Raw genomic sequence first — 12,939 nt, forward strand, 5'->3', positions numbered from 1 at the left:
GACCTTTTAGAATACCCTTGACTCTCACTTTTTTTATCAATTTTGAGGTTATCATAATGATGGGTCGATCTCGGTCTGTTTAATCCGGGCTTAACATGTCAATCAGAAATCGTTTGAAACCCGTATGACCTGCAGCACGTTGTGATTCTTAACTTCGTTTAATTATCAGAATTCGAATTTAATAATAGGCCTTAATTCGGAAAACTCCACAGTATGCAAATTAGGAAAAATTTAGACAATTTTATCAATTTTTGACAAAGGTGGTAATGAAATGAACAATTAAATATTTTCTGGTTTAAATAACGTGTCCTTATTAGATTATATTATTCAACCAAAACGTTTTATTTTCTTAAGTGCACTCTCATATCCAACATTGAAAGAGTGAGCTAACTTTATTTTCTATTTTTATAAACAAACAAATTTCACAATAAGCGATGCGTTTTAGAAAGATAATTGATTTACGAGTACCTAAATGGAAAAGCGAAAAATTCCGATACGCTGTATTTAGTCACACAGAAAGTAAATCACGATTTGATTGGATAATTTCATAGTAAACATGGACTTAACTAGCAGCTGTGTTAAGTACTGAGTTCAAAATGGTAAGTTTCTTTTATTTTGGAAGTGACAACATCGCAATAAGAATAGAAAAAAAAACTTTTAAAATCTTTGCTGCTAATATAAAAAAAATATATATGAAAGCTATTAGCTCTGTTTAAAATTAAAAAACTCTTGTTGGTAGTCAAATATTTTAAAAGTTTTTTTTAAATTACAGATGTGTCTTCAACTTTTGACAGCGTTCTTGTTATTCACTCGAACATCAACTTCAGAGCCAGACTGTATAAAAGATACGAGTAACATAGAAAAGTTTGGTAAAGATATAGCATGTATTATACTCTGGCCTCATCAAGCGCCACTTATACCAGAAGTCCGAAGTCGCTACACGAGTCATTTCGACTATTATTTTCATCACTTCCCTTACGTATATTTTTATAATTCGCCAACAACCACGACGCCTAAACCTCCTACTAAATATTTGGCCATGGACTCACATTACGTTAATCCTCTGCTTATGAAAGTACTTCAAAATAATCGTTGGTCGAAATTCATTTAAAATATAAATACTCATTACTGCTATAAAGAACTTCAGTGCTACTTCAATTGCTATAACATTAGGATAGAGATACACTATTATTATTAAAGTATTAGAGAAATTTATATTTTTTTATTGATACCCGCAAATATAGTGGACAGAAACTTGTTTTTAATTTGAAGCCCGGTGCTTTCTGTTATCCAGTTATCTGAAATTTCGAATACACATATTTTTTATTTATAAATAAATGGGCAAATTAAAATTAATTTCAGTATTACGGCAAGACTGAAAATTACCTGACCAGGCACTGAATTACACACTTATACTTTCCCGTTACATAGTAACACAATCTATTATGATTTCAGATGCGGATCACATTGACGATATTCTTCATACTATTATCAAGTTATCACGCCATAGCGAATAGCACTAAAGAATGCTTATCATATCCGTTCGTGGTGCGCTGGGCGACCGACGCCGACAAGGAGATGAATCCTTGCTTCAAACCTACTTTCTACCCATACGTCTATCCCTATTTCTATTATTACCCGATGTACTATTATGTACCTTATGTTTATGGGTAAATTAAAATGTAATTAGGCTGTGAAGTTTTATTTCCTAACCCCGATTCTTCAACTCTAGTTAGATCCAGCATGTAAATCTCAAGGACTGCGCAGACAAGTGACTTTTGTTAAAAGCCTTAATCACGAATAATATGATCAAAAATACGGATCTTTTAATCCCTTGTTTGCGTTATGCAAAACTTTAGATGTATTATAAAGGACAAAAAGTGCCTCTAGGATTGTCCCTGGTTTACAAAGGCCCTCATCAACATCATCATCATTCAGAGACTAATTTTAACCACTACTGAGTATAGCTCTCCTTATTATTTGGTTTAAAATTAACCCTGGACCCAAGGCATTCAATTGTAATAGATTTCTTCTCCAACTAAAGTCTAGTAGTGTAATTTGGGTGAATAACATTAATATTTTTTTATCAAGTAAATGCAAAAGCATCATAGCGATATGTGCACGTAGTTATATCTTGTGTAAAGCAAACATGAACTTTACATGCGCAACGCGGTAACACAACGTTGTGTACTCAACACAAACAACTATAAAAGCAAGGAGCAATGTGTACAAAACCTTCAATGTTAAGTTCATAAACAACACAATGATCAGTAGTTGAAGACTTTAGTATACTTCCTCTAATCTGTTCGGTAAAATTGATTTTGGCTTATTTTTATGCAGTAAGATTTCAAGTTGTGTAAAAATCTAATTTACAACTTATAACATGCAAGAAATGTCGAAAGAGTTAAGACAAAATGGTCGTTATTATAAGTTCATGCCAAAGGAAAAGTTATCGTAAAGCTAAGTAGTAGCGCAATTTTCTACAAACGGTACTGTCGAGTATCGAGAATTTGACATTTAAAATGTATTGCCAATATAGTTCCTACGAAACCCGCTAGAGCTGATCAGATTTTCAGGCAAATTTCTCGATAGCTAACCGGTTGTCAAAAGTTTATAATGGTAATGAATTGAGCTACAGGATTGTAGCCTATAAAAGAGATCAAAATATTGTTATCTAAAGAAAACATTGATCACCAGAATAAGAAAGATAATAACAAAAATAATTTCGTCTAATAATAATCAATAGTATTATAAACTTGATTAACTCTTCCACTTGTGCAACATAACCTCAAGATGTTTGTCCTAACTAAATGTGTGTTGTCAACAATCTCCGTAATTGCGGAGTCGATTCGAGTGCAACTTAGTAAGCGACCTTACAATGAGTGTCATCAATCTTGTTGATATTTGTGTGTGAACACTAGTAATGTTTATTAAACAAATAATGTGTAATGTTGTATGGAGGCTTTTGGGCATAATGTAGAGGTCAAGTACAGGATTGGTACATAGCTGATAGCAATCAGGGTTAAAGTATAAACGGACTAGCTTCTGCCCGCGACTTCGGTTCCATAAAAAGATTTCCCGTTGTAAAATTTACGTAAATTCTTCCCTATATGTTAATCCATGTTTTAAGCTATCTGCGTACCAAATTTTATCAAAATCTGTTCAGTAATTTCAGTGTGACATAGTAACAAAAATACATAGTACATTCAAACAAACTTCCGTATTTAAAATTTATATTATGAATTATTATTTATTCATGTGAATGAGGCAAATGGCATTCTTTTGGTTTATGCCTACCCCCTATGGGAAAAGGCGTAATAATATGTATGTTTTTTAATATTAAATCTTTTCCTTCACCGTAATAACTATTTCTTACACAAGGCGTTATTCGGCATAATTCAATAAAACGAAATTATTGTATCAAACGTACATATAATAGTGATATATATTTGAGAGTCCAACAAAAAACAAATAATATACAATATACACTTGTTCTATAAGAACTTCACTCCTCCGATTATGTTCACCGGCCTGCCCTTGTACTTCTTAGAGATGTCACTCTCGATCTGTGAAAGAAACACAAATTATCATTATGCGACAATGAAGTAGCACCATCGTTTCAATTATAGATAGTAACCATACATAATTTTGTAAGGGAGATTGACCAGCGTTATGTTAGGGAAACTAAAATCGACTTTGTTCGACTCATATTGATGATCATATATTATGACGATATTGACGATCGACTAACATTGAAATGACAGCTCGAAATGAACATAATGATAGTTTTAGTTATATTCAACAACATGAGTTCGGGTGTCAATATAAAATAGACCTTAAAAACAATATATTTTTTTCGTATTAAAGTCAAAATCGGTAATAGCAATCAATAGCTGACCTGGCTTATGCGAAACTTTTGTAAATATTTTAAGCTTTTAAGCCACTAAAAAATTAATTTTTAGTTTCAGTAAGACGAATTGAAATTGTAAATGTTACCTGTGCCTGCAGCTCCTTAGTCCTATCAATGATCCTAACCAGCACAGGTCGCAGGTCGGCGGCGCGGCTCGAGGCGGCGGCGCGGCGCTCGGCGGCGCGGGCGGCGAGGCGGGACAACTTGTCGCACAGTGTCAACTTCTGCTTCAACTGAGCTGTGAGCACGTCTACGTATCTGTGGGTGAAATAAGAGGTACTTTAAATCGTGGTATGAGGGTATAGTGATAGTCGGTGGTGTAGTATAATGACGGTCCGCCGAAAATTGTTTTTTGATATAAAAATATGAGCAATGGAAGTGTTAAAGTGAAAATTGTGCACCTATTGTATTTGAACAGCAAATGAAGCGACCTCAAGACTAAATAATAAACACTGTTGCGTATAATATCTACCTTTTTTTTTTGCTTATATACACTATTTTTTACTTATTACCTAATAGGTATACGCAAAAATGTTACGTGCACGCGACGTATACTTTACGTTATCATATACGGCACAGTAGAAAAATGTCGTCTTTTGAAAACTAATGAAATTGTTTGAATCCATTACCTGGGTGAATGTTTAACATTATGTAGATGGTTGATCATGGTGGCAGTGAGCCGTGAGGCGGCGACCTGCACGGCGTCCAGCATGGAGGTGAGCGCCGCCGGGCTCTCTGTAGGTAATTGTTGCAGCAGACTGAAGTTGTGGTTGTCGCCCGATGTCGTCGTCTCATATACTCGCATCTTTAGGAATGATTCCAACTGGAAAAGGAACAAAACATTAAAAAACCGGTTGTTGTAGCTACATATAATTACGTCTTTTTCCCAAAAGGGAAAGGTAGATTTAACTACATGAACTGCACTGAATGAGATTTATACAATTTTGTTGTAGTAGAGAATAAAGACTAGTCAAAAGACACTTCTTTGGTAAATTTAAGGACTAATCTCTATCGTACTGAGAAGACACCATCCTCGGTAATGGATATTATTAAGTAAACGGGTCCCAAAAAATGTTTCTTCTGTTAAACAAACGCCTTTTATCTTACAAATACTGGTAGTAAAAAACTAACAACAAACAATACATATATATTTTTATATTAAACCATGTTTTTTAGACAGGCTACATACCTCTACCAGTTGATCAATGATCTGGTTCCTAGTAGTAGGGTTGTCTAATAAGGTGAGCGCATCCTTGCCGCGCGCCACTCCGCCGCACACGCCCTGCTCCTCCACCACGATGCCGGACTCCTCCAGAGATACTGCTGATAAGTCCGCAGACAAATCCTACAAAATATAAACAACGCAAATTAAATAATATTCTTGTGAAATGTGACTTAGAACTCATAATTTAAATGGCTAAATAAACTATTTGGCGACGTATATTTTGGTCCATGATCATTTTCTTGATTTAGCTCAAGGGCTAAAACAATGTAACTCTCTCATACTTTCCAAAAGCTATCCAGTCCCATATAGGTTAGTAGCAACATTCATCATATGTATTTGCATTCCATCACTCCACTTTATCTATACTAATATTATAAAGCTGAAGAGTTTGTTTGTTTGTTTGAACGCGCTAATCACAGGAACTACTGGTCCGATTTGAAAAATTCTTTCACTGCTTGATAGCCCATTTATCGAGGAAGGCTATAGGCTATATATCATCACGCTACGACTAATAGGAGCAGAGTATGAGTAAAAAGTATTACAAAAACGGGAAAAATTGGGATCCATTCTCTCTTATGTGACGCAAGCGAAGTTGCGCGGGTCAGCTAGTCAATCATAAACGGAGTTTTAAAATATTCACATTTAAAAAATAATAACGTATAAGTTGAAAAGGTAAAGTTATAGTTACTTACAATATTATCAGCAGGCGCAACATCAATGTTTCCCCAGTCAATCTCAGCGCCCGCGTCGCCGTCACCGAAGTCAATGTCGGCCGCGCTCGCGTCCAGTGATCCAAAGTCTATGGCATTGTCGTCGCCGAAGTCTATCTGTTGAAGAAAAATATTATTTATTGATTTAGATATTTTTTTTATTTATTGTATCGTTGGTTTTGTAAATATTACTTAATAACAGAAAATACGAAATAAAGGCTCAAAAAAGTGTCTGAATTTAGAATCATTAAGGTATCTTTCATTTTAGTCAAAAAAAGTAGAGAATCTATTTATTTTATATCTCTTTCTTGAGAATGGCATTTAACATTAAGCAATAAAAATAAGATGGCTTATTGGAAACATTATTTACATATACAGTAAACACAATGACTTGAGCTACTTTGCTAGAAATACCACACATCTGTAGCAAAAAAATTGTCATAAACTTTTCTACTCAATAAATGCCATTATTTCAATACTGACCTGGTCCCCAGCCCCCTGTTCTTCATCATCCAACTCAATATGTATAGGATCCGGCTCCACACTCAAAGGAGGCTCTCCATAGCTCCACTCATACACTGTGGTGTTGCCATGCTCCACCACATATTGTAATAATGGCAACACTTCTGTAGCTTTGTCACCCAGGATGTACTTGGAAAAGGCTGAATACAGCTCTATGCCTGGGAGCACTGGTTTTAGGGATTTGCTTATCTGAAAAGAAATAATAAATGTATAAATACTTTTTTGTTGTCAAAATATCTTTGCTTCTGGTTCAGGCAACAGTGCATGTAAATACTATTCATTACAAGACCCTTGAATCAATTTATCCATAAGGCACAGTAGAATTCTAAATTTAATAATAGTCTAAAGCTTGGTATAGTCTGGTATATTATGGCAATAGACCCACCCCCCAAATATATGGGACTAATATTCTAAATGGTGAAACATGAGGCCACTTAAAGCACCTCTTGTAATACACCATGAGGTACACTAAACACAAAATCTAGCCACAGATTTTCCCTCTTATTCATAAAAAAAAATGAAGTTCTGAAAAGCTTATAAAGAGTTTTGTTTCTTTCACTCCTTAGCGAAATGAAAAAGACAAAACATATTATAGTAGTTCTTTAACTAAAATAGGTTTACAGTGTGTTAATGAATAAGAAGGTTTGTGTTTAGTGTACCCCATAGCAATACAAGCCCCACACAAGTTGTGTGAACAAAAAGATTTTTTTTAAGTATTCTTCAGTAATGTTAACTTACTTCATCATAGATATCAGGTAGTTCCTGCAGCCTGTCCACCAGTTCCTTCTTGATCCTCTCTCCTTGAATACCCAGCTGCTTGCACAGAGTCAAGAACTCTGACTTACTTGATGCCTCATTCTTTAAGAAATCTGTATGTTTCTTCTCACATTCCTGAAAAATACAACATTTAGTGTTAAAGATAACTATTTACTAAAAATCATATTGCTGTAATCTCTGCAATACTGGAGCTCTAAGATTTACTTTTAATAAACCTTATAACCTTTATTTAATCCTAGATCTTCAATTATGTCCATGCAAAATTTCAAAACAGTAATTTCAGCAGTATGTAAAATTATTAATTTTAGACAACATTTCATGGTTATTAGGCTTATTTGCTAACCAATAATAATTGTCACCACTTGAACACACTACAACATTATCTAAGTGATAACTAATTATAATGACATAATAAATAGCGTACAAAGTCATACTAACAACTTGCAACTGTTCTTCTTTAGCTATTTGTTTCTTGAGTCCAGGTATCTCATAGTTAATGTTCCTCACTAAGATCTGAGCTGCTTCAGCTAAGTACAGGTTCTCCTTCTCATAGTTCCTAGCAATATCTTGCCAGTCCTTCATTCTTTGTGACCCATATCTATAAATAATTAATAAGTTAGAATATGTCTTAAACTCTATGCTTTCATTCATGATAATAAATAATTGTTAATTTATGGTTCAGTCTAATGGTTAAGTTAATATTTACTTTGGTATAATCACCATTCATTTACGTACTATAAGATTATTTAAAATTTTATGTTCTAGGCTGGATTTATTAAAAGATTTTCAGGTTAGCATATCACATAAATTATTTTATGATTTTAAAAGCAACAGTATTCCATGCATACCTTCCAAATAAGTTCTTGGTGTCAGCTTCTGTCTCTTTAAGTATCTCAACGATCTTCAAACAATGGAAATAGTTGATATAGCTGCCTGAAAGTAAGCTAGCGATGTCGTCGTGAGCAGGCATGTCTTGTAGTGCGTTATTGATCTTCTCCCTCACTGCAGGGATGTTCTTCAGCCATTCCTTGCTCACATGACGACGGCTCACCAGCCAGTCTTGCAGTTTACCGATGTTTATGTCTATTGGAATGTTACTTTCCTAAAACAACAGGTTATATTGTAAAAATACCATTTTTTTTACTTATTTTACGAATAATTATAACCAATAGTCTCTCGTAAGGAATGTAAAAAATAGTACTTACGTCCATTTTTGTTACTGTTGCACTTTAAATTTGATTGTTATGTGATAAATAATTATTTTTTGTAATGTAATATTTTGCTAGCACCAGCTGTTGACACTGTTGTTGTCATAAATGACGTGTCAACAAATGACGGCCCAATATTGAAGTTACCAGTTTAAAATATTTAAAACTCCCATACACTACAAAAGTACAAACTACTATTTAAAAAAATGTTGCTAAATCGCTGCAATGACCATCAGAATTCAGCTTCAGCTTCATTTTTCAATGACATTATTAAACCTGTATAAAGTGATAACATTAATTAAATGAACATTATCGTGAACAGCATTTAATTGGATTTATTTCAACACGACACCTTCAAGTATGTTATTATCCTAGCGTACAATCTATTAAATGAATGTAGGTACTGCATGAAAAATTACTTCACGTGTGTTTATTATCACGACATTATCATGCAACTTTAAAGAACCCAAATCAATCCGCGTGTACAATTCACCTCAATGCGTTATCGAAGTAGGTACTTCATTATACAAATAAACAATATTTCTTATCTCTTCTTCCACTATTACTTCAGTCGAGTCGATAGTGATAACTACACACATGCTTAGATAATAATGTGTTAGTTATATTTTGATTTATAAGACTATTTATCACACAACTTTAAGATGATTAAGTACCTGCAATGAAATCTTAAAAGTATTCGTAATAGTGAATTTCTAAGTGTTCGGTGTACAAAGTGTAGAGCTCAAACATTTGTGATGGATTCTGATCAATCGTATATTGACAGGTAGGTCAAAAAATATCACTGTTAGTAGGTAGCTACACGTTATTGTCCGATCACGATTTCGGTTGTAAGATGGTTTCAGCGATTCAATTCAAGAAACTTAATTGCTGACTCGTCTATTTTTTTATTCAATAATTAATTGTGGTCAATAGTTATAATCAATTAGTGACATTATATTGTCGAATTCGGCGCCGAGTAAATAAAAATATCTATATGAAATTATTGCTTGTGCAATAGTCTGTAATAAAGTAGTAGTAGTCAGTTAGTGCGATTAATTTATTTGTAATTTTTTATGTTATTGGTTCTCAGTTAGCACAGTCTGTTTGCATTAATGGGAAGATTAACGTATTAAATCTACTTAAAATATATATTTTTTCTTTATTGCCACCCTATCGTATTTTTTTTATTTGATAAGATGAAAAAAACAAAAACAAGTTTTCAAAGTTGTCGCTGAGTGTAAATTACTTTTACAAGAGGTAGATTTTTAGTGCTCTTATATTGTCGCAAAACTAGATTTCCAAACGTATAATCAACCTTTAATTTTATTATTATCAGTTGAATGAACTTTGAATACCTAGTTTTGCTTCTTTTCTTGGAATAATACTATCAGTCTAAATTTGTTACGTCCAGTCAGTACTAAAGTCTCTTGCAAACTTCGTGGTTAATGGTATCTAAGCTTAATAATAATGTTTTTTTCTGTATATTCTAGTTACCCTAGTACTTCGCACGCTCCTGACGAGGGTGTGATCTCAGTGGATGTGTCTCGGGATGTGCTTGTCGACTCCATAACTGACATGTCTGAAACACTCTTACCTCCTGATATTATTGCGTGAGTATAAACACTTATCACCTCGCATAGTGAATGTCTAGTTGAGAAATTAGACTATTGAATCCTTGGAAAGTAATGTCACTTGCTTTACATTGAATAAAAATCGTAATAGATACCTTATTTTTGGTGCGAAATCGTGTGCGATTCAATCAATTAGATAAATAAGAGTGAAAGATATGGATTTTATCACATAGCTGATAAACACAAATTTTCTATATTAGCCCTTGTGAATGTGGTTGAAACATAATATTTATTTGTTTGTAACTGAATAACTCAAGCATAATTTTACTTATAAAATGGCTAAAGAATTACAGTAAGTATAAAATATAATAATATAAGACTGTAGACAATAGTTCCATATTCAATAAATTTTTAATTTATTTACTTAGGTCAGTGGATCCAACTGTGGAGAATAATGAAGAAGATACTGGCCGGTTGACTCTGGCATATGAGAGGCTGTATGAAATACCCAAAACTATTGTGGAAAGGTTTTCAGACCACATCAAGTATTTAGACATCAGTCACAATAAAATCACGTAAGTAGCAACTGCTACAGATAAAATAAAAGATTAAAGATTTTTTATTTATTTAATATCTTTATTTAATTTATAGAGGACTTGGTACACAAATAATTTAAAGATAAATTGAGAAACTGGGGACTCTCTGTCTCCTATCCATAGCTTGAGAAAAATAATATAAGAGAAGGTCCTCTTATGGAGGAATAATCTGGTGCTTGTACTGCTTCATTCACATAATCTTGCTACAGAAAATGTAATATTTTTTGTTCAACAAATTTTTGATCGCTGTATTTTGTTTTACAGAAATCTAGATGCACTGGTATACTTCAAAAACCTCACATCTCTCATAGCAGATGACAACCCAATCACAGAGAACTGCCATCTTCCACCATTGCCTAAACTAGAACTATTGTGGTAAGAGCTATGCCTTGTTAATTCTTTTTTATATTTTGACAAAGGTTCCAGTGCTATTGAACATAGGTAGATGATTCTACTATTCTTTTAAGATGGTGATTAAAACTCTAAATGAATGAGTTCTAGCTGAACATTAGTGAATAATCTGGTGTTTACTTTCAGGTTGAATCGCTGTAAGGTGGCCTCGCTTTACCCATGGGTAGGCAAACTAAAGGAGTCATGTCCTAATCTGCAATACCTATCACTCATGGGAAATCCTGCTGCTCCTAGTTACTTCAATGGAGGCACTTTCTATGAATATCTACAATACAGGTACAAACATTATCTTTTTACAGACATTCATCTGTGTTCCATGAGAATGACTATCCAGTGTAATGTACTATATTGGACTGGACATTGTAATTTGCCTCTGCAGCACTTAATAGATCACATTTATAGGGTGATGATAAAACAAGCAATAAAAATTATAAATTTTATTCCAGATTTATGTTCAGTGACAAAAGCATTAGTGCAGGGATAAAATAAATTAAATGACCCTTTTTCGTCTTTACAGGCTCTTTGTGATATCCCAATTCCCATCTCTAAATCATCTGGATGACAGGCGAGTTACTGAAGATCAAAGGTTGGAAGCCCAGCGATTGTACAAGAGGCCTTTCTTTGAGAGGATTGTCAAGCCAGGAGCTGGCATAGCACAGCTCGTGAACACCTCAGTCACTTGGAATGCTGTGCAGACTAAACTCGCGGTTTTAATGGGGAAAGATAAACCGGGTAATAGAAACCTTTTGATATAGTAGTAGAAAACCATATGCCATGAACGTGATTCTGCCAAAATTTACTATTGTAAGAAAATGATTCACTTTACGAAGTTTATTCAGAGATAGTGTTTTAGGGTATTATCAAGAATTGTCGGGAAAAGAAAAAGACAGAGATACAAAAAATAACTACTGTTTTAAGCCTACGCATCTGCAAATGAGGGCCAAACATCGACGTGCTTTTTTGTCCTTACTTACTTCTCTGCGGTGTCATAATTGTTTAAATGTTTAGATTGATATTTATACCCAAAAAATTGCTTCAAAGTCAACCGTCCTCGAATGCCTTAATGGTCCATACATTTTTTTCAAAACTTTGGATTTAAAGTGGAATTTCTTTTCTAATGAGTTGTTTGGAGTGTTTATCTCTTTAGGTGTATATTTATCTATAAAGATACAATATTGTTAACTGAAAAAACGTTTTAAAACACAATTTTTCCATTCACCCCTTTGGTCGTTTCGATTCACCCCTATCGCTGGGTGAATAGAAATTGACCATTTTTTTAATGAAATATCGTAAAACTATGCATATTTTTGGACAAATATGGTTTTAACTCTTTCTTCATGGCGCCGGACATGATATAAAACAACCTGACAATAAAAATAACAAGTTATTCGCTACAAATTTTTAGGACAAAGTTGAAAATTGTTTCTATTCACCCCGTTTTACGGTAATTCAGGGATTTTTATTAGCAAGCAATAGTCCAACGTCTGCCCAGGCTTTAAAGATACGCGTTCACTGCATCACAATCTACTAGCTACTGAAATGAATACGTCCGTACGCAGTGAACGCGAAACTGTAATACAGGTCAGAGTGTGTTAAATTTTTATCCCTTTTCATTGGAGTTAGTCCATCTCCTGTATACTATTATCCGGCGGGTATACCGCTATCTTTTGCCAGACAAGCATTGTGGCAAGAATGCCAGCTCAAATACTAAAAATGTTTAGTTACCATAGGTTGTTCGCAATATCCTGCCAAATTATTTATAAGATAATAAAAACTATCAATAAAATGTTTTAAATGTTCATAATATAAGTATACTAATATTACATTTATTATTACTGTTATTAAAATTGTGATAATTATCTAGATCAAGCTATTAACCAATGTAGTGAATGATTGAAACAATTACAAATAATCATGACATATTTATACAGGGTTATTATTAATAAATACATTTAATATTATCTATTATTTTATTTACATTGTTACATTATAATATTACTATTTACACT

The 12,939-nt window shown here is 33.6% G+C and overlaps 2 protein-coding genes and 1 long non-coding RNA gene across 6 annotated transcripts; 2 read left to right on the forward strand and 1 right to left on the reverse strand.

Annotated features, from left to right (window-relative positions):
- Positions 1-513: 513 nt before the first annotated feature.
- On the forward strand, positions 514-1,690 carry LOC142976646 (uncharacterized). 2 transcript variants are annotated; one of them, XR_012959669.1, is made up of 2 exons: positions 514-599; positions 1,456-1,690. It is a non-coding gene; the product is annotated as an uncharacterized LOC142976646 (long non-coding RNA). The 2 variants fall into 2 exon arrangements; XR_012959670.1 differs by lacking the exon at positions 514-599 and adding an exon at positions 615-869.
- Positions 1,691-3,412: 1,722 nt separating this feature from the next.
- Positions 3,413-8,505, reverse strand: LOC142976517 (CDK5RAP3 protein homolog). The gene is made up of 10 exons (XM_076119929.1): positions 8,350-8,505; positions 7,993-8,246; positions 7,583-7,742; positions 7,106-7,258; positions 6,329-6,556; positions 5,828-5,962; positions 5,100-5,255; positions 4,540-4,733; positions 3,997-4,168; positions 3,413-3,566 (listed from the first exon to the last, which is right to left on the reverse strand). The coding sequence occupies exons 1-10, from the start codon at positions 8,353-8,355 to the stop codon at positions 3,495-3,497; spliced, it is 1,530 nt and encodes a 509-aa protein (XP_075976044.1). The 5' UTR covers positions 8,356-8,505; the 3' UTR covers positions 3,413-3,494.
- Positions 8,506-8,915: 410 nt separating this feature from the next.
- On the forward strand, positions 8,916-12,891 carry LOC142976518 (leucine-rich melanocyte differentiation-associated protein-like). Of its 3 annotated transcripts, none has more exons than XM_076119930.1 (6): positions 8,916-9,136; positions 9,843-9,962; positions 10,352-10,498; positions 10,784-10,894; positions 11,057-11,206; positions 11,448-12,891. In XM_076119930.1, the coding sequence occupies exons 1-6, from the start codon at positions 9,108-9,110 to the stop codon at positions 11,683-11,685; spliced, it is 795 nt and encodes a 264-aa protein (XP_075976045.1). In that variant the 5' UTR covers positions 8,916-9,107; the 3' UTR covers positions 11,686-12,891. The 3 variants fall into 3 exon arrangements, with proteins under 3 accessions (XP_075976045.1, XP_075976046.1, XP_075976047.1); XM_076119931.1 differs by lacking the exon at positions 8,916-9,136 and adding an exon at positions 9,468-9,609; XM_076119932.1 differs by lacking the exon at positions 8,916-9,136 and adding an exon at positions 9,645-9,762.
- Positions 12,892-12,939: the final 48 nt, after the last annotated feature.

The sequence above is a fragment of the Anticarsia gemmatalis genome, chromosome 11 (genome assembly GCF_050436995.1).
Source record: "Anticarsia gemmatalis isolate Benzon Research Colony breed Stoneville strain chromosome 11, ilAntGemm2 primary, whole genome shotgun sequence".
Lineage (NCBI taxonomy): Eukaryota > Metazoa > Arthropoda > Insecta > Lepidoptera > Erebidae > Anticarsia > Anticarsia gemmatalis.

Bases quoted from the DNA above. Each gene is read 5' to 3' on its own strand.
- LOC142976517 (XM_076119929.1), bottom strand. The intron at 7,259-7,582 runs GTTAGTATGACT...TGTATTTTTCAG, and splicing joins AAGAAGAACAGTTGCAAGTT to GAATGTGAGAAGAAACATAC. The intron at 4,169-4,539 runs GTAATGGATTCA...TTTCACCCACAG, and splicing joins AATGTTAAACATTCACCCAG to ATACGTAGACGTGCTCACAG.
- LOC142976518 (XM_076119930.1), top strand. From the start codon at position 9,108: ATGGATTCTGATCAATCGTATATTGACAG. The intron at 10,499-10,783 runs GTAAGTAGCAAC...TTTGTTTTACAG, and splicing joins ATCAGTCACAATAAAATCAC to AAATCTAGATGCACTGGTAT. The intron at 11,207-11,447 runs GTACAAACATTA...TCGTCTTTACAG, and splicing joins TATGAATATCTACAATACAG to GCTCTTTGTGATATCCCAAT.